Below are 19,866 nucleotides of genomic sequence, written 5' to 3' on the forward strand. Positions count from 1 at the left end.
GTATTTATATATTCTACTATTACCATGTCCATACCTGTACCTCCCACCCCCCTCCCCCATGCTACTATGATGCCTGAATTTCCCCCAAGGGGATCAATAAAATAATATCTTATCTTATATCTTAAAGGGGAACTATTTTACAATTTCTTTCACTATTGGGCACTTTTACACAATTCCTGTGAGTTTATGGAACACCTCTGTAATTTTATATATTTTTTTAATTCATTGTTTTGTATTTCTAATCAAGTCCTCAAAAACAGCATTTTTCTACCTCAAGATCCTAAGCCGTTTTGAGGCTGGGCTCCAACCACAATGGTAAGTTACTGACTCGCCTGAACATTATCATGCAGCGGTGTCTTTCTGACATCACAAATCATAAAATTTTCAGATGACTCAGTTCAGTGAGGGTGAATATTGTGAGAGGAGAATTGGAAGAATGCGCCAATATGATAATTAGAGACATAGATCATATTAATATAAGTCCACATAACTAGGAAACAATGCTAAACACTGAAAAAGGCCATTTATAAGATAGTTCCCTTTAAGCGAAAATACGAATGTAGGTAGAGGCGCTAAGTTGACTTCTCTTTGGGCAGAGATTCTTCCACCACCACCATGATCCCTATCTCCACTATCCACGTCATGCCCTCCTGACCTGGGGGAAGTCGTGCACTCCGTCAGCCTCTCCCTGCACCCCTCCAGGTCTCCAGTTCTTCTCGAGCATCTCCAGGCTGCAGGCACACAGAGGGCAGTTGAGCAGCTCCAGTAGCAGGGGGCGACCTGGAGGGTAAGAGGGGGGAGAGTCATTATGATGCATCTGGCAACCAAAAACCATTCATAAGACACCAGTGATTTGGTATTTTGTTTCCTGGGTCTGCGTTTAGTTGCTAAGAAATGTTCTGCCAAAATTCTGCTCCACTGTCTGGGGATTGAATTGTTGCATGGCAACAGAAAGCTTGTTGGGCATTCTATCATGGGGAGCTTTGGGAGCCATGAGGCCTGCAGTGTTTCTTTAGTCATGTAGCTCTATCCGAACTGGATATATATATATCTGGAGGGAACAGGGGGGAAGAAATGCCATGTTCCTATTCAATTTGGATTATAAACAGTTGTATGAATTACAAAAGTTCTGCTGCGTCCAAAGTAGCTTGATTCTACATCAAAGGGCTATCACACTACACACAGAGAGAGAGAGAGATAACGTGGAGAGAGAGAGAGAGAGAGAGAGAGAGAGAGAGAGAGAGAGAGAGAGAGAGAGAGAGAGAGAGAGAGAGAGAGAGAGAGAGAGAGAGAGATAAAGAGAGAGAGAGAGAGAGGACAGAGACAAGTGGGGAGTGAGGGAGTCGGATAGGGAGAGAGAGAGAGAGAGAGAGAGAGAGAGAGAGAGAGAGAGAGAGAGAGAGAGAGAGAGAGAGAGAGAGAGAGAGAGAGAGAGAGAGAGAGAGAGAGAGAGAAAAAAAAAAGAGAGAGAGAGAGGGAAAGAGAGAGAGGGAGATAAAGAGAGAGGACAGAGACAAGTGGGGAGTGTGAGGGAGTCGGATAGGGAGAGAGAGAGAGAGGGAGATAAAGAGAGAGAGAGGACAGAGACAAGTGGGGAGTGAGAGAGTCGGATAGGGAGAGAGAGAGAGAGAGAGAGAGAGAGAGGAGAGAGAGAGAGAGAGAGAGAGAGAGAGAGAGAGAGAGAGAGAGAGAGAGAGAGAGAGAGAACCAGAACAAGCTGGATGCTGCATGTGGTTCAACCGCCACAGCTGACTCGTTCAAGCCGTGGTTCTCAGAGAACACCTTCAGTATGGAGGCACCAAACACAGGATACAAACTAAGAAAGACATGGCATCGTTCATTCCCCGAGCCGCTGTGCTGTAGCTTATGCTGCCGCGCATTAACGGGGAACTCCACCCTCATTCAGAGTTACAACGTGCTTTTTTCCATGGCGTGAAAGGTCAAGTATTGAACATTGAAGTAAAGGTCAATATGTGTGAACACGAGCTGCTCTCTCTCCCAAAGCCAGACACCAGAGAAGCAAGACTCAAACTTGTGATGTCATCAAGTATAAAGTCTGGAGCTGCTGCGGCTGGGTAGCGCAGTGGACTAAGCACTCGCCTACCACCGCAGAGACTCTGGGATCTAATCCAGCTGTCAGCGGTACCTCCGGCTTGGTCAGTCGTCCCTATACTAACACAATTGGTAGTGTTAGCGGGTGGGAAGCCGGCGGGGTATGTGTCCTGGTCGTTGTAAAGTGCTACTCCTATTGGTCGGTCGGGGCGCCTGTTCAGCAGGGAGGGGATCTGGGGGAAATAGCGTGAACCTCCGCACGTGTTACGTTCTCCCAGTGAAACTCCTCGCTGTCAGGTGAAAAAAAAAAGGCTGGCGACTACACATGTATCGGAGGAGGCATGTGGTAGTTCTACACCCTTCCAGGCCGACAGTGGGGCAATGCGCGCAACGACCAGGAAGGGAATTGGCATACCGACTAAATTGGGATGGGTGAAAAATACAGAAAAAAAGCCTAAAATGTATAATAATAAAAAAAATTAAGAATTTTAATATATATATAAAGTCTGGAGCTGCTCCATTGACAATGAATTGGAGAGTGATTTTGTTGACACACATAATGTTTGTTTTATTCTTTATTATTTCTTTTTTTATATAAAGAAAATGTATGATATAGTGTACCCATCCTTGATACTCTTCAGTGTTATCTATAAAATCTTTCCCCAATGTGTTGTCTTGGAGCAGCAGCTCCAGACTTGATACCTGATGACATCACACGTTTAAATTTTAGCTCGTTTTTGGATTTGTGAGAGTTATTCATGTTCACTAATATTTCTGGACTGTCCTAGACCTTATTAATGATATGTATGAATTCTGAAATTGGGCGTAGTTCCCCCTTTAACCACTAATAATATTATCTTTTGTGTCATTGTTGTTACTGTTGTGGACTGATGTTTTTTTTTTCTATTGATCTTTTCCCCCCTCCTTTTTCCTCCGATTTTCTCCCATCCCAATGTTAGTCGTTATGCCAATTCCCAATCCCCTTCCTGGTCGCTGCGCACTTACCCCCCACAGTCGGTCTGGGAGAGTGGAGGCTATCACGTGCTTCCTCCGACACACGTCTAGCCAATCAACCGCTTCTTTTCACCTGGCAGTGCGGACTTTCACTGAGAGGGCGTAGCGTGTGGAAGGATCCCACTATCCCACTTAGATCCTATCCGCGCTTAGCAGGCGCCCCGACCGAACTGTAGGAGTCGCTGTTTACAACGACCCGGACCCACCCCGCCAGCTTCTCCCACCCTCTAATACTGCCAATTGTATTAGTGTGAACGGCCAGCCAAGCTGGTGACAACCCCGGAGCTGTGAGCTGGATTCGAACAGGCGAATCCTAGCGTCTCCGGGGTTGGTGACGAACGCAATCTCCGTGTGGACTGATGTTTTAATTTAATTGGTGATTTATGTCTTGTGTTTCCATGTTTATGCTCATCTTGTGCATAAAGCAAATTTCTCTTAGCGGCGATAAGGATTAATTGAATAGTATGTACAGGTAAACCAGACTATAACATTAGAAGTTCTTATTCGTTTACATTGAATTAAATTAGATTAGATAATATTAGATTGGATTATATCAGATTAGAAACATGAAATCCACCTTGACAGAGTTCACATATTGCGAGTCTAAAGTTGTTCTCAATGAGGACGGAGCGTGTGAGAAAAGTCACTGTGTGCGTTGTTAGTTGTTACAACACCTTGGAGGTGCCCAGGCCCAGTTGCTCAGGCTGCAATTGCGCAATATGGCCGGGTGGACCGCACCGACCACAAAAGGTGAAACGGGTTTTAGGTTGTCTAGTTCCATGATCCCACTATCTCCACGCTACAGTAGCTTAAAAAGCAGAACGCTAAAGCCAGCAAAAGTCACCCCTCGAGGTCCCTGGCTATAGCTACTACTTTCATCCAGCTTGACATTCTAAACACTAGTGGAACACCCTTCACTTGAATTTTGGATACATCTTGATATTTGTCTAGTGTGTTCATTAGACGGGTGAAATCCTCTTTCAGTGCCTCTCTGCCCGTCTTAGGCAGTTAACGTCGCTGGTATGTGTGCCATTTGCGTTAGTCACGCTTCTAGGCCTCTTTGCTTTTGGAAAGAATGAAACATATAATAATAATAATAATATTATACTTTTTCTTTTTTTTTCTTTTATTGCATTCGACTATACTTTTTATTTTATTTGATTGCATTCGACTAAGAGGTTGGCAGTCGACTACGGCGCTGCCCGTCTGCTGACGGGAACACGAAAGCAGGAGCACATTTCCCCTGTGCTGGCTGCCCTCCACTGGCTTCCTGAGCGTTTTAGGATTGATTTTAAGGTTTTACTGTTTGCTTTTAAATGTTTGAACGGCTTGGCACCGGGTTACCTCTCGGACCTGCTGGAACCCTATGTTCCCCCAAGGTCCCTCAGGTCCTCTGACCAGCTCCTCTTGGCCGTTCCAAACTCCAGGCTGAAGCTTAGGGGGACCGTGCTTTTGCAGTGGCAGCCCCAAAGCTCTGGAATGAGCTGCCACTGCATGTTAGGCAGGCCCCCACTCTGCAGGTGTTTAAATCACGGCTCAAAACACATTTATTTGCTCTGGCTTTTGGTTTTTAAACCGTTTTTGAGAGACTGGCCTTTTTATGTGACACATTGTACTGTTTGTATTGTGTGCTTTTATTCAATTTGTTTTTATGTTTTATGTTTTATCTTATGGACTTGTACAGCACTTTGGTCAACTTTGTTGTTTTAAATGTGCTTTATAAATAAAGTGGATTGGATTGGATTGGATACGGCTCCTTTCGATCGATTAGTCGACTATTCGACTATAGTCGAGGTCAGCCCTAGCTACTAACATTAGCTAATCTTATTTCCAATGCTTGGTAGCGTTTTTCTATATTTGATATCATTAGCTCACGTTAGACAGTCAACTCTCCCCAATGCTTGGCAGCTAATGTTAACCCTGATGCTAGCTAACAGGCAGATGTTGTTTTAGATCACTTGCACTGTGGGATCGACCAGGAGGACTGAGTGATATACAGTAAAACACTGAGCAAGATGTTATTAAATGAACCATCAGACTGTCTCTCTACAGTCTGTCTCCTTGTTTTTGTTCATAATGGTTCACTAACTCCTCACTCAAGCTATAGGGACTCATTGGTGTATGGTTAATTAAGACTGGAGTCGTGGTAACCTGCGTGTGTGTGTGTGTTATGTGTGTGTTATGTGTGTATGTGTGCTTGCTTGCTTTCTGGCTTCATTAGAACAGAACTGACAAGTCTGTAATCCGTCTATTGCATGAGTTGACTGTTTCCTGTGTCCCTCGGCTATGCTCTCTCTCTCCCTCTCTCTTTCTCTCATTTTCTTCTGTCTCTCTCTCACACCCACTCCACTCCCACCCCTCCTTTTTCTCTCTCGCCTTAAATTCTTATCATACTGTTTCTGTATTTCTCTATTATCTGTCTTAATGTTTCACTCCATACCTACCTCCCCCCTCTCTCCTCCCTCTCTCTCTCTCTCTCTCTCTCTCTCTCTCTCTCTCTCTCTCTCTCTCTCTCTCTCTCTCTCTCTCTCTCTCTCTCTCTCTCTCTCTCTATTTTTTTTCTTCCGATTTGCCCCCCCTCTCTCCATCCCTGATTTGCCCCCTCCATCTCCATCACTCCTCTTAAAAGGAGTGAGTCTACAGTTAATTGTTAATCACACAAAACAATCTCCTGGTTGCACGATTTCCATCCACCAGGGCCTTTCTAGTCCAATGCACGCATTGATTTCTTTGATAAGAGGCCACCTCTTTATTAAAGAAGAGGAATGGGTGGGTTGTTATTGTTGGGGGCAGTGTCAGTCAGAAGGAGGGAAACATCTGTACCGCTTACTGTAAAGGGAACACTACACTGTAAGAAAAAAAGCTGCAAGAAAATGGTAAATGTCTGGCATCAATGGTTTCCAAATACTTACTGTCAAATTACAGTAAAATCAAATACATTTACAGATTACAACCTTTATTTAATGGTTAATATTTTGATAAAAGGTAATTTACTGTATTTTTATGGTATTTACACTTAAAGGAAAACTCCAACATTTTGGGAAATGAGCGTATTTAACATCTTCCCTGGAGTTAGACAAGAAGATACATACCTTTTTTGTCTCTGTGCGTGCATTTAGCTTAGGGAACAGTCGCTCTGTTAGCATAGCTTAGCTTCATCACTGGAAGTGAGGCGGGCCGGAGCCTGACGTTCCCTTTCAGTGTATAGTTTGATTGATTGATTGAAAAGTTTATTAACAGATTGCAGAATACACTCCAAATACAACTCCAAAACGTTCATGTAATCATGTTGTGACCTGTGTATTCACCACGTGGAGAAATAAAAAATAACTGAATTAGACAATTACGTTTTATAAGCAAATATACTCTGAACAATTCTTTGCCCAACCACTCCTCTCTGAGCGCAGCCAGTGATTTCAACGTGTCGTCGTGATTGTTGACATTCTCATTCATTCAAAGGATCCGAACCGATTGAAGTTTATGGATACCATGACTTAAAATCCTCTTACCTTGACGATTAAAAGCTTCCCCAATTTAGAAAACAGTAATCCAATGGCTGGTATTGTTATACCGGACGCTCTGAGCTAACCGGAGCTAACACAGATCAGGATGGTAAAGCATATATAATGACTTCCTTTCTGGGGTTTTCAAAATAAAAGTGCGACGTTTATAGCAGCGGAAAACGTTTATTTTGTACATTATCTAACATTAACACGAACCTAAACTAACTTTACGTTGAAATCACAGAGAGGAGTGGTCGGGCAAAAAAAATGTCTGAGTATATTTGCTTATAAAACGTAATTGTCTAATTCAATTATTTTTTATTTCTCTATGTGGTGAATACACAGGTCACAACATGTTTACATGAATGTTTTGGAGTTGTATTTGGAGTGTATTCTGCAATCTGTTAATAAACTTTTCAATCAATCAATCAAACTATACACTGAAAGGGAACGTCAGGCTCCGGCCCCGCCTCACTTCCAGTGATGAAGCTAAGCTACTGTATGCTAACGGAGCGACTGTTCCCTAAGCTAAATGCACGCACAGAGACAAAAAATGTATGTATCTTCTTGTCTAACTCCAGGGAAGATGTTAAATAAGCAAATTTCCCAAAATCCTTTAAAGTAGAAAAACAAAGGTAATCTGTAAAATAATACAGTGAATTTCCTGTGAATTTTTTTTACAGTGTAGCCCTATTTGCAACCTACCAATGGTGTCGTTGACTGAAGACAACTGAAATCTATCTTGTGTGCACTGTGGAGATTTGTCTTCAGTCGGACATCTTGAGGCCATTTTATGCTAGTTTATCGAAAAGAAAAGAAAATATGAAATTGCACTCCAAGGGACAATTGAAAGGGTGAGACTAAATGCATTTAGTGCCATTGCATCTCTCTCTCTCTCTCTCTCTCTCTCTCTCTCTCTCTCTCTCTCTCTCTCTCTCTCTCTCTCTCTCTCTCTCTCTCTCTCTCTATATGGGTAACGCATGTATTCCCGGTAACCTGCCCCATTTCTAAGCCATATAACCCAGGACGTTATACGAACAACATTAAAATCTTTTCTCACGTCAAGAATGATTGTTATAGATCTACTGGACCTCTTGTTTGGTAGGCCTGCTGGACCTCTTGTTTGGTAGATCTACTGGACCTCTTGTTTGGTAGATCTACTGGACCTCTTGTTTGGTAGGTCTACTGGACCTCTTGTTTGGTAGGTCTACTGGACCTCTTGTTTGGTAGATCTACTGGACCTCTTGTTTGGTAGGCCTGCTGGACCTCTTGTTTGGTAGGTCTACTGGACCTCTTGTTTGGTAGGTCTACTGTACTCATTTACATTTACATTTAGTCATTTAGCTGACGCTTTTATCCAAAGCGACTTACAAGTTCTGTACGACAAGTCATCAGGAAGGGCACAACTCTATCAGCTGAGTAACAATGTTCATCCTACAGTGTAGGTTAGTTTATTAGGACAAGTGCATGACAGTAAGGTTAGTTAGGGTTAGATTTTTAATTTTTTTATTTCAGATAATGGTTGAAGAAGTGCGTCTTTAGTCGACGGCGAAAGATTGGACGTGTTTCAGCTGTCCTAACTGGGGTGGGTAGTTCATTCCACCATTGTGGGGCAAGGACTGAGAATAGGCGATTTCTCTTTGATGACCCTCCCGGAGCTCGGATAGGAGTAGGTCTGAGGCGGCCAGAAGATGCAGAGCGTAGGGGTCTTGAGGGTGTGTAGTTAGAGACCATTGACTGGAGGTAGGCGGGAGCGGTTCCCTTTGCGGCACGGTATGCCAGGTCGAGGGCCTTGAAGCGGATTCGTGCAGCAATGGGGAGCCAGTGCAGGTCCCTAAGAAGTGGGGTGACATGGGCCGACTTCGGTAGGTTTGAGATCAGGCGGACCGCTGCGTTCTGAATGAGTTGAAGAGGCTTGGTGGCAGTTTCCTTCAATTGCTGTGTATCCTTTTCACTCCCACACTACAGAAGGTTAACCCTTTCACTACCACACTACAGACGGTTAACCTTCTGTATTGTCGCACTGAAAGGGTTAACCTTTTGGTAGTGTGGGAGTGAAAGGGTTAAGTGCCGGCAGTAGGGGTGTAAATATTTTACCCCACAACGATTCATTTCAATTACGATTCTTCAGGCAACGATTCAATGCATCATGAAATCTCTTCATTTGACCATGATTCGATTCGATGCGATTTGATAAATTTTCGATCAGTTAATTCCCCCAAAAAAAATTTATACACAAATGTGAACTGATTCACTCAGTATGCATGGGCTATACAGTAGGTCAATAATAGGGGTGTAGATATTTGACCCCACATCGATTCGATTACGATTCTTCAGGCAACGATTCAATGCATCATGAAATCTCTTCATTTGACCACGATTCGATTCGATGCGATGCGTTTCGACCTTAGGATCGATGCATTGTGATGCATCGATCATGCATTGTTACACCCCTAGCCGGCAGTCAATCCATTGCATTCATACCATGTCTCTCTATAAACAAGTGTTGAGAATCAATCAATGCTGATATTCAAACACAATGAAATAAATGTCCTTGACTGCCCAAGCAAGCAGTCATCCATCGAGGAGGAGGCTGGGAGTACAAGGCTTTGTTAATAACCTTTTATAGAGAAATAGTGCCAATAAAGCCAATCAATACTTTTCATAGCCACTGGTTTTGCAAGATCTTGTTCCATACTTTTTCTTTTGCTGAGTGCGAAGCATGATCAGTGTGAACATTGGGTAACACTTTATAATAACACTCAGTTATAATACCTTCATAAGGTATTTGTAGATAATGAACTAATCATGAACGAATCATTTATATACATTCATAAATTATTATTAAATCATTTATAACTATATTTGTATAACATTTACAAATTAGTTCTACATTATTTATAACTCATTATCAACATTGTTTGTACTTGATTTGTTCATCATTAAATAATGTTGTTTAATGTGTAGTAACACATTTGTAGATGCTTTGAAAAATGGATATGAAAAAACGACTATACTGTATATCCATTTATTTGTTCATGTTCAACAAATGATTTGTTAAGACATTCATAAAACATCTATAAATCATTTGCAGAAGCTATTGTGTGCCCTAATCTGAAGTGAAGCCTATTCATCATTAACAAATGTCTAATAGTTAATTATTTGTTTACTTTTTCATCACCTGTTACAGTGATGCCACAGATTACGTGTAAAAATAATCTGATTACTGATTACTCCTTTAAAAAGTAATCTAGTTACTTTACTGATTACTTGATTATCAAAGTAACTTAGTTACTTTGAAAGTAACTAGGTTACAAAGTCGTCGTCGTTCCCCCTGCTGCTGCCACAAGAATGACAACAGTTTTCTTTTTTTAAATAATGCTTTATTGAAAGTGCATAATGTCATAAATCATGATTGGCTGCTCAGACAGGTCATCATGAGACGCCATCAGGCCATACTCCGGTCTAGCTGACTGTACCCCTGGCTCTCTTATCATCAGCATTATGAGATAGTAACTAAATAGTAACTCACAGCCACTTGGAAAAGTTACTGTAATCAGATTACTGACTTGTAAAAAGTAACAAGTTAGATTACTATTTACTGAAAAAAGTAATCAGATTACAGTAACTAGTTACTGGCATCACTACCTGTTACAAATGTTGTAGACAGCTTTCGGATACACCCTTCTTTGTGACATCAAACAGTGACAGAATTAGGACTATAGATAAATGCAATTTTATTAACATATAAAATACATGTGCATGACATATAGTGTAACTGGGGGGGGCACTAGGACCCAGGAGTACCCTGGCCAGGGTGTAGACGGAAGTCTCACACGAGTGAGACTTGACTTCATGTTTGTTGCCGTCTGTTTGAATGGAAGCACGATACATTAGCAGAACCAAGTTATTCGTGCTGCGCCATGCTTTTAATAAGGTATGAGCAGGTTAAACACCTTTTTTGTTGGTAAATCTATTCCATCATTTCCGACCTACAACTCTTATATGTTGTGTAGACGTACTTGATGTGGTGGGCGCTACATTTGAATTATGTGTTTGTTCCTAATGTGTGCTCAGTATATTGCGGTATGTGATGATGACACGACACATAAGGGTAATAATTATTTGTATTTTCAGGCTGTATAGGCGCCGATACAGCCTGAAAATACAAATAATTATTACTCTTGTGTGTCGTGTCATCATCACATACCGCAATATACTGAGCACTGAGCACACATTAGGAACAAATGTAACGTTAGCGCGCACCACATCAAGTACGTCTACACAACATATAAGAGTTGTTTGTAGGTCGGAAATGATGGAATAGATTTACCAACAAAAAAGGTGTTTAACCTGCTATACCTTATTAAAAGCATGGGGCAGGCGCAGCAGGAATAACTTGGTTCTGCTAATGTATCGTGCTTCCATTGAAACAGACGGCAATACACGTGACGTCAAGTCTGCACAGAAAGACTCAGAAGAAGCTTCTATCCCCAGGCCATCAGGCTGCTAAACGAACAATGAACACTACACAACAACAACCATCAAACGCACATAGCACACACATCCACACGCACACACTCACTTTAAACAAACACACTGTAGCACCCACCCCACACACTTTATAGCACACACTCACTTTAAACAAACACACTGTAGCACCCACTCCCCACACTTTATATTTATTGATGAAGGATTGCACTACAACTCGTACACCTTACTGTAAATTGTACCTAAATTGTACCTCATCCCATTTCTGCTTTGCACTATATAGTACTGTACATTAGTACACTGCATAGTATTGTATATTATATGGTAACTCAGTTACGTCTATTCTGCATCGAACATTGTACATATGTCTATACTGAACACTGTGACCTCATTTTCTACTTTTCTACTTTTTTTTTTTTTTTTTTTTTTTTTTTTTTCCTCCATTTTCCTCCGATTTTCTCCCATCCCAATGTTAGTCGTATGCCAATTCCCAGTCCCTTCCTGATCGCTGCGCACTTACCCCCCACAGTCAGATCATCTGGGAGAGTGGAGGCTACCACGTGCTTCCTCCGACACACGTCCAGCCAATCACCGCTTCTTTTCACCTGGCAGCGCGGATTCTCATTGAGAGGGCGTAGCGTGTGGGAGGACCACACTATCCCCCTCACGTCCAATCCGCGCTTAGCAGGCGCCCCGACCGAACTGTAGGAGTCGCTGTTTACAACGACCCGGACCCACCCCGCCAGCTTCTCCCACCCTCTGATACAGCCAATTGTATCAGTGCAGACGGCCAGCCAAGCTGGTGACAACCCCGGAGCTGTGAGCTGGATTCGAACAGGCAAATCCAGCTCAGCTCCGGGGCTGGTGACGAACGCAATCTCCGCTCGGCCACCTAACCGCCTACTCTACTTTTCTACTTCTAAATTACATGCTATACTATGTTATTTGATACTATCTTGTCTAGCACAGTCTCTGGAGCGTAACAGTAAGAAGCATTTTGTATGAAAGTATTCTGTACTTCTGTATGACAACTATTAAAGAAACTTGAAACTTGTCTCACTCGCGTGAGACTTCCTATAGATACTCTTCAATACCTGGCCAGGGTACTCCTGGGTCCTAGTGCCCCCCCAAGTTACACTATATGTCATGCACATGTATTTTATATGTTAATAAAATTGCATTTATCTATAGTCCTAATTCTGTCACTGTTTGATGTCACAAATAAGAGTGTATCCGAAAGCTGTCTACAACATTTGTAACATGAAAAAGTAAACAAATAATTAACTGTATTAGACATTTGTTAATGATGAATAGGCTTCACTTCAGATTAGGGCACACAATAGCATCTGCAAATGATTTATAGATGTTTTATGAATGTCTTAACAAATCATTTGTTGAACATGAACAAATAAATGGAGGTACAGTATAGTAGTTTTTTCATATCCATTTTTCAAAGCATCTACAAATGTGTTACTACACATTAAACAACATTATTTAATGATGAACAAATCAAGTACAAACAATGTTGATAATGAGTTATAAATAATGTAGAACTAATTTGTAAATGTTATACAAATATAGTTATAAATGATTTAATAATAATTTACGAATGTATATAAATGATTTGTTCATGATTAGTTCATTATCTACAAATACCTTATAAAGGTCTTATAACTGAGTGTTATTATAAAGTGTTACAGAACATTGTGTTAACGTTGGCTAATGTCACGGTTAGAGAATCGCCATGATCAGTGTGAAATGTATGCGTGCCTGTATTAAAATAAAAAATATACAAGATATCTGAGGTAATATACACCAACTAATATATCAAACGTTAGCTAGTTAACAATGCAACTAATTGCAGATGATTCTGACATCCGAGGTAATGACCTGTTTAAACGAGGAGACGGCTGATCCCATTCAACTCAATGTCAGCCGAACTGAACATTTCCACACTTGGCACCACGTGTGTTCATGCGCTACACGGTGACGTGATGATGACCCTTCCTTCTTTTATAGTTTCCTTGAGAGATCCCAGGATGAGAGTAGCAGGGAAAGAGAGGACCGCAGCCGTGGCTAAGCGTAATAAATACAGCAAGCCGGCCAAGGCACACACCTGGGCAGGCTTTTTGTCCTCGTTCTTTTTCTAAAAACAGAAATGTGTGAGGCAGTCATATATGGTCATGTTATAATAGTGAGGAATCCTGTTCTGGGCAGGATGTCAGGATTTGACTTGTTTCTTTTAGGCTTGAAGGAGTGTTGCTCAGCGTGAACTTAAAAAAACAACAACTTCTGCAACACCACAGCTAGCCTACATTCCTGTGGGAAATAGTGCTGTCTGTGTGTGTGTGTGCATGTGTGTGCGTGTGTTATGTGTGTGTGTGTGTGCATGCGTGTGTGTGTGTTATGTGTGTATGTGCGTGTGTGCATGTGCGTACATGTGTGTGTGTGTGCGTGTGTGTGTGTGTAGTGTGCATGTGTGTGTGTTATGTGTGCATACATGTGTGCATGTGTGTGTGTTATGTGTGCATACATGTGTGCATGTGTGCTTCGATGTGTGCATGTGTGTGTGTGTGTGTGTGTGTGAATGTGTGTGCGTGTGTGTGTGTAGTGTGCATGTGTGTTATGTGTGCATACATGTGTGCATGTGTGTGTGTGTGTCCTCACTGTGCTGTCCCATGGGCTGTCCCAGTCTGCTGAGAGTCTCAGTGTGTTCTGAGTGTAGCGGCTGTTCTCCACTGGGACTGGACCCACAGTGCTGGGGGTGAGGCGGCGGGGGCGTCTTGCCGCTGTAGCTGCACACGAACGACGGTCGAATAGTCGGATAGTTCATTCCCCCGTTCAATCGTGCTAGCAACGGCCCCATCCCCTGGGTCCCTGCGGTAGCGTCGCCGCGTCCGTTTCCCTGCCCACTTCCTCCTCCGTGGACAGGAAGTGACGTCATCTCCAGCTCCTCCCCTCTACCGTCGCTGTCGCCGTGTTCCGTGGTTGCTATGGTGATACCGTGCTGCCCCCCGTTGCTCAGGCGACAGTGGTGGTGGCGATGGTGTTGGAGCAGGTTGTGGATGGGCCGCGGCCAGGGGGCGTTGCCCAGCCCGGAACTCCCACCTCCCCGGCTGAACCTGGGGCCGTTACCTCCCCCGTTCCCCCCTCCGCCGCTGCAGTTAGGGTTCACCTTTTTACGACGTTTACTGGAAGAAATAACCATACAGGAATATTTGGTTATGGGATATTGACATTAGCAGTTACACCTCTTCCTAATGTAATGTTGATGGGGCCACTGTATAACACCCTCAAAGTGGCTCAGTTACTTTACATTAGCTATGTAGCTAACGAGCCAGAGCTGCTGGCATCCAGTATGAAGCACAGTATGTGTGCGGAGGAGGAGTTGGACATGAGGCTAGGGGTCCAGAATTGGAAACGTATTGGACCATAAACTCAAACCACACCCTCCACAGCTCACTGAGTGAAACCTATTTAAACCCAAATGAGACTTCTGGCCCCCAGGCTCATTAAGACAAGTTATCACTCTTGTTAACCAGCCTAAAGCCCAGGCTCATTAACACAAGATATCACTCTTGTTAACCAGCCTAAAGCCCAGGCTCATTAAGACAAGTTATCACTCTTGTTAACCAGCCTAAAGCCCAGGCTCATTAAGACAAGTTATCACTCTTGTTAACCAGCCTAAAGCCCAGGCTCATTAACACAAGATATCACTCTTGTTAACCAGCCTAAACCCCAGGCTCATTAAGGCAAGATATCACTCTTGTTAACCAGCCTAAACCCCAGGCTCATTAAGGCAAGATATCACTCTTGTTAACCAGCCTAAACCCCAGGCTCATTAACACAAGATATCACTCTTGTTAACCAGTCTAAACCCCAGGCTCATTAAGACAAGTTATCACTCTTGTTAACCAGCCTAAACCCCAGGCTCATTAAGACAAGTTATCACTCTTGTTAACCAGCCTAAAGCCCAGGCTCATTAAGACAAGTTATCACTCTTGTTAACCAGCCTAAAGCCCAGGCTCATTAAGACAAGTTATCACTCTTGTTAACCAGCCTAAATCCCAGGCTCATTAAGGCAAGCTATCACTATTGTTAACCAGCCTAAACCCCAGGCTCATTAAGGCAAGATATCACTCTTGTTAACCAGCCTAAACCCCAGGCTCATTAAGGCAAGATATCACTCTTGTTAACCAGCCTAAACCCCAGGCTCATTAAGGCAAGATATCACTCTTGTTAACCAGCCTAAAGCCCAGGCTCATTAAGACAAGTTATCACTCTTGTTAACCAGCCTAAAGCCCAGGCTCATTAAGGCAAGATATCACTCTTGTTAACCAGCCTAAAGCCCAGGCTCATTAAGGCAAGATATCACTCTTGTTAACCAGCCTAAAGCCCAGGCTCATTAAGGCAAGATATCACTCTTGTTAACCAGCCTAAACCCCAGGCTCATTAAGGCAAGTTATATTTCATACTGGCTGCCGCTCAGCGTCATCTGCACTAACCTCACTTCGTGCATATGCACTGAATAAAAATCCACAATGTACCTTTACATACCAACATTCGTCTGGCCACACCCCTATCCGCTACCTTCATAAGCAGGTGTGTGGCCACACACTCGCCTCCTTCTTCACTTTCACCACAAGGAAGTGCCTGTTATATACATCACTTGACGAGGTTGTTAAGCTGAAGAAAGTTGAGAGGAAAACAGAAGACAGGAAGATACGTTGACATTATATCTTTATTTTCTCTCTCACTATTTTCGAGAAAATACGGCGATATTGTCTTCGTCACTGGAGTGTCTGGAAGATGATGATCATTCTGACCTCCACCGGCTTTTTCGTATTAGGGGCTCGCGCCGCTGATATACTCCCCAACTGCAGTCCTCCTTGCTGCGGCTGGATAGGTATTGAACCTCCGGTTATACAGCTGGACTGTGGGAGACACCGGCTGTTGTGAGAAACCGGTTTGCTTCCGAGCTGGGTGAGTACTGTTTTGCTTGCGAGCGCTAGTTGTCTGTTAACACTATGGGGGTTAGCTGACAATTTTACGAAGGCCGGCCCCGGATTGGGGTCCTCTGCTCGGCTTCTTAAGCGGCGGACGGAGGATCTTGGTCTGACGCCCATGATGGTCAACCTAGTGGGCCGCGACCGAGACCTGGTTGAACCCAGGATTCTCTGGACAAGCGAATGCTTCTCTGTCCCGTGCAGGCCCCATCTTTCACATGAATGTGGAAGTACACCCTAACGAGGAAATGTGGGCATGGATCTTCGTTATCGGAAGATCCATACTCAAGTCGGCTGCAGCCCGGATGGGAATTGTGCCGGCTCTGCTGTATGTCTGGTAAATCACTGTTGAAAACTGTGTTTGACATTTCTTTTTCTCTTCCCTCTTAGGATGGGGAGGGACTCAGGCGGCGGCCTGTCTGAAGTGTGGCTTATTATGTCGTTGTGTACAGTTCAGGTGATAGCTGCTTAGCTGGCGTGCTAGTTTGTGGCCTACTGTTGTTAGCCAGTCAGCTGTTAGCTGCGGCGCTAGCTCGTTGTGTTCACTAGGCTAGTGAACGTTAGCTTGTTGCTATCAGTCAGGCGGCTGTTAGCTTAATGCTACACTGTTGAATGTTACTGTGACTATAACATGCCTTAAACACTTTGACTACAACGTCATCTTTGACAGAGGATGTTAGTCGACCCTACACCCGGGTGCCATGCCAGAGAGGACTTCGTCAACATGGAGAACGGCGGCTGGGTGGCGTAGCGGACATTACCCTCGTCGCCAACGCAGGAGATGCTGGGTTCGACTCTGTGTCCCGTTAACCAATGTTGCAGTCCTCTCAGCCTGCGCTCAGGGTGAAGGTAGAAGTCCTGACCGGACTTTAAACACTTCTTCTTTTCTTCCCTTCTAAATGTTTTGTAATAACGATGTTTCCAAAACATGTGTTGCTGCAATACATTGAGGATACGACGCATGTTGTGTGTGAATTGTCTTGTCACTGGTATAGCTTCTCTCTCCATAGAAAATCGGCGTTGCTTTTTACATGTGTAAAAATGAACTGGTTAGTTGTGATGAGAACATGTGTGTTCATGTAACGTTTATAAACGTGGGTGAACTCACAACTAAGAGGGTTAGTTAACCTGTGAAGCTATGCTTAGTGACATGTGATTGAGGAATTAATCTTTTTCTCAGCCTGTGATGACAATGAACAGCATGTTCACATATTAACAGGAGTACCTGTTCAACATGGTCATATCAAGGGTAAGGTAGGAGGGGTGACCCCCCCGGTTTCCCTGGGACTTCCCCCCCTCCTCTCAGACATGTTTGTTTACAATATATTGTGTCACTGTGTTTGTGGGGATACGATGTAACCCTCAGCTTAAGTTGCTGGGGTTGTGCTTCCGCTTGAGAAACTATTCTTTTCCTAAAGAAAAGGTTGTTTGGTCATTTATCATGTGTGCTTAGCAAGGCCTGTGGCCAATACGTAATCAAGGACTTATGTCTCTCTTGTTGTGAAAAACGGCATTCCTCTGTAGTAAGAGTGTACTTTTGCCATTTTTTTTATTGTGATGAAGGGTTGTGTGTGTCGTTGTGATCTACAACTTGGTTAGGTTTGGCCCACAGAAGCACATGTGTAAGTCTGGACCGGGGCTCTTAAAGGGGCCCTCTCTGTTCTGTGTTTTTTCCTTAGTAAAACTCAGATAGCAGGTTAGCACATGAGCTATGTGAAGCTGTTAGATGCTTCATGTAGCATGCTATGACTGGGTCATGCTCTACTTTGTCATTACATCGTATCAGGGGTGAGGGGTCGTAAAGGGGTGAACTGGTAATCCTTTCCTCCCCTTTTCTGATTGGTCAGGTGTTAAAACCCCCTGTCCTTCAGGGTTCCTGTCACGTTGCTGTCGGCACGTTACAGGGTAGGGGGGGGGGGTGGGGGGAGGGGAGTTTTCCTGGTCCCACGCCCTGAAAAATTGGGCGTGTGCACCGCGGAAATTCCCCCGCCATAGAGTACGTCACTGAGCGCGTCTCTATTGGTAAGACTTCCGTGAGTTGTTCAGGTTCCATGTTATGGATCTGTTTCAGGGAGTTGTCAGAGCTCCTCCTCACGAAGCTCCTCCTCAGGGAGAAGTGCCTTCTGTGAGTTCGGACTCTCCTTCACAGTGAGGGAGCCTCCTCAGAGTTTCAGAGCCTCCTCCTCAGATTGTCAAGGTGAGTAGAACTTCAAAAAGGAGTTCGGCTCTATTGTGTGTGTATTCGATTAAATTCGATTATTGAGCGTGTATTGGTTCAGTACCTCCTCCTCGGAGAGCCCTAACCCAAGTGTTACATAGCTCAATGTTGCAATATTTCTTTTCAATCTATACAGCTCGCGTGGGAAGTCTCTCTGGGGATTCCCGTCTCCTCCCTGTGGCGAGGGTGGCGGGATGTAAAAATGAAAAAAATATTTACCCTCAGCTGCGACGTGACGTGGGATTCATGTCAGTCTGTGTTTCTTTCTTTTTTAATAAAAAAGGGGAAAGAACATGAAGCACGACGGCTCCTTGTCGTTCTCCCAGGCGACTTGGAGGAACAATGTCTGGTGTCTTGTTAGACTATCCATTGATGTGTTTGGGTCTCGACGCGTACATAGTGCTGGCTCGGGGTGTTTCTGATAAGAATCACGCATGAGGCTGGTACGCCTTGGTTGCTCGTTATTAAAACAGCGTTTTTATAGGGCAACTGGGATGGAGGTTTTCTCTTCCGAGCGCCTGTTACTAGGTCTCGACGAATTCTCGTTCATATCTGGGGGATGTTAACGGAATAGATCAAAACATAGGTAGAGGGGTCTCACGCCCTTGGGGTGGGCCACTGAGCGCGGTACAAATGGGACCGTCTGGGTGGCGCCCTCTTTTCATGTTTTAGATCGACACGCGTACCTACCCCCTCTCTTGGAGTGGGGATGTCGGCGTGGTTAGGGCACGGGACTGGTTCTGGTCACGCTGGTCCAGGTCAGTTAACCCGTTGTCCGCCGGGGACGCAGATCTGCTGTTCTGGTACCCTGAGGGACTTGTGCTTTTTTCGGGGGGGAAAATGCCGGGTCGGCCCGGGTGTCACAGGGTTGGGCGTTATGGAGACCCGTTGTTGGGTACATGTTGTACCCTGTGCTCCTTTTTCCTTTCGCCCCTCTCTTACGTATGGCGAAGAGGGGGCTGTTGGGGTGGTCTTCTGGACCTCCTCTGGCATCCCTATGTGCTTCCCGGGCCGCCGGGCACGGTCCGAAGTTGTGTTTCGTCGACCCATAGGCCTGGAATAACCCCTTTTTGAAAACTGAAACACTTGTACTGCGGTATAGCCAGTGTATACCCGCAGGTGTGTTTTGGAGTTTTTTCTTGAGGGGTTATAGGAACAACTACTGCATGTCGTACCAAGAGGGTGGTTGATTCCCTGGTGTGTTGGAGCAGAGTCAACTCCCGGGTTACCCGGTTGAGTGTGCCCCTGCACGTTCATGACGTCTGCCAATCGTGTCAGCCTTCTCTGCCTCGGCCCCTCTGGGTCGGGGTTTTTTGGTGGAGGCTTTTGTCATGATGCGCAACAATGCCAGCATACGCCCCTTCCGCCGGGGTGCTGTTTTCAGTGCTCCAGGCTCGGGTCAAACGCCTGCTGCCTGGTTTGAGGGATCGACCCCCTCTGGGGTCGTCTCCCCGGTGCGCTGCCAGCTTCCGCTGTAGTGTAGCCTTTTGTGTGCTTCGAGTTACGGCCATGCTGACTGCCTGAGTTGTCAGGGTCAGTGTGCCAGGCGGCGTACTAGTGGGGGGAAGGGCCCGCTCTTGGA

The 19,866-nt window shown here is 44.4% G+C and overlaps 1 protein-coding gene across 1 annotated transcript in view; it reads right to left on the reverse strand.

Moving 5' to 3' along the window:
- Window positions 1-19,866, reverse strand: part of LOC311240640 (voltage-dependent T-type calcium channel subunit alpha-1H-like) — a 202,018-nt gene that overhangs the window by 117,707 nt on the left and 64,445 nt on the right. Inside the window, 2 exon segments of the mRNA XM_084329212.1 lie at window positions 656-780; window positions 13,728-14,251. Of these exon segments, the coding sequence (XP_084185338.1) occupies window positions 656-780; window positions 13,728-14,251 (649 nt within the window).

This window comes from Notolepis coatsorum (genome assembly GCF_963971535.1).
Source record: "Notolepis coatsorum genome assembly, chromosome: 14".
NCBI lineage: Eukaryota > Metazoa > Chordata > Actinopteri > Aulopiformes > Paralepididae > Notolepis > Notolepis coatsorum.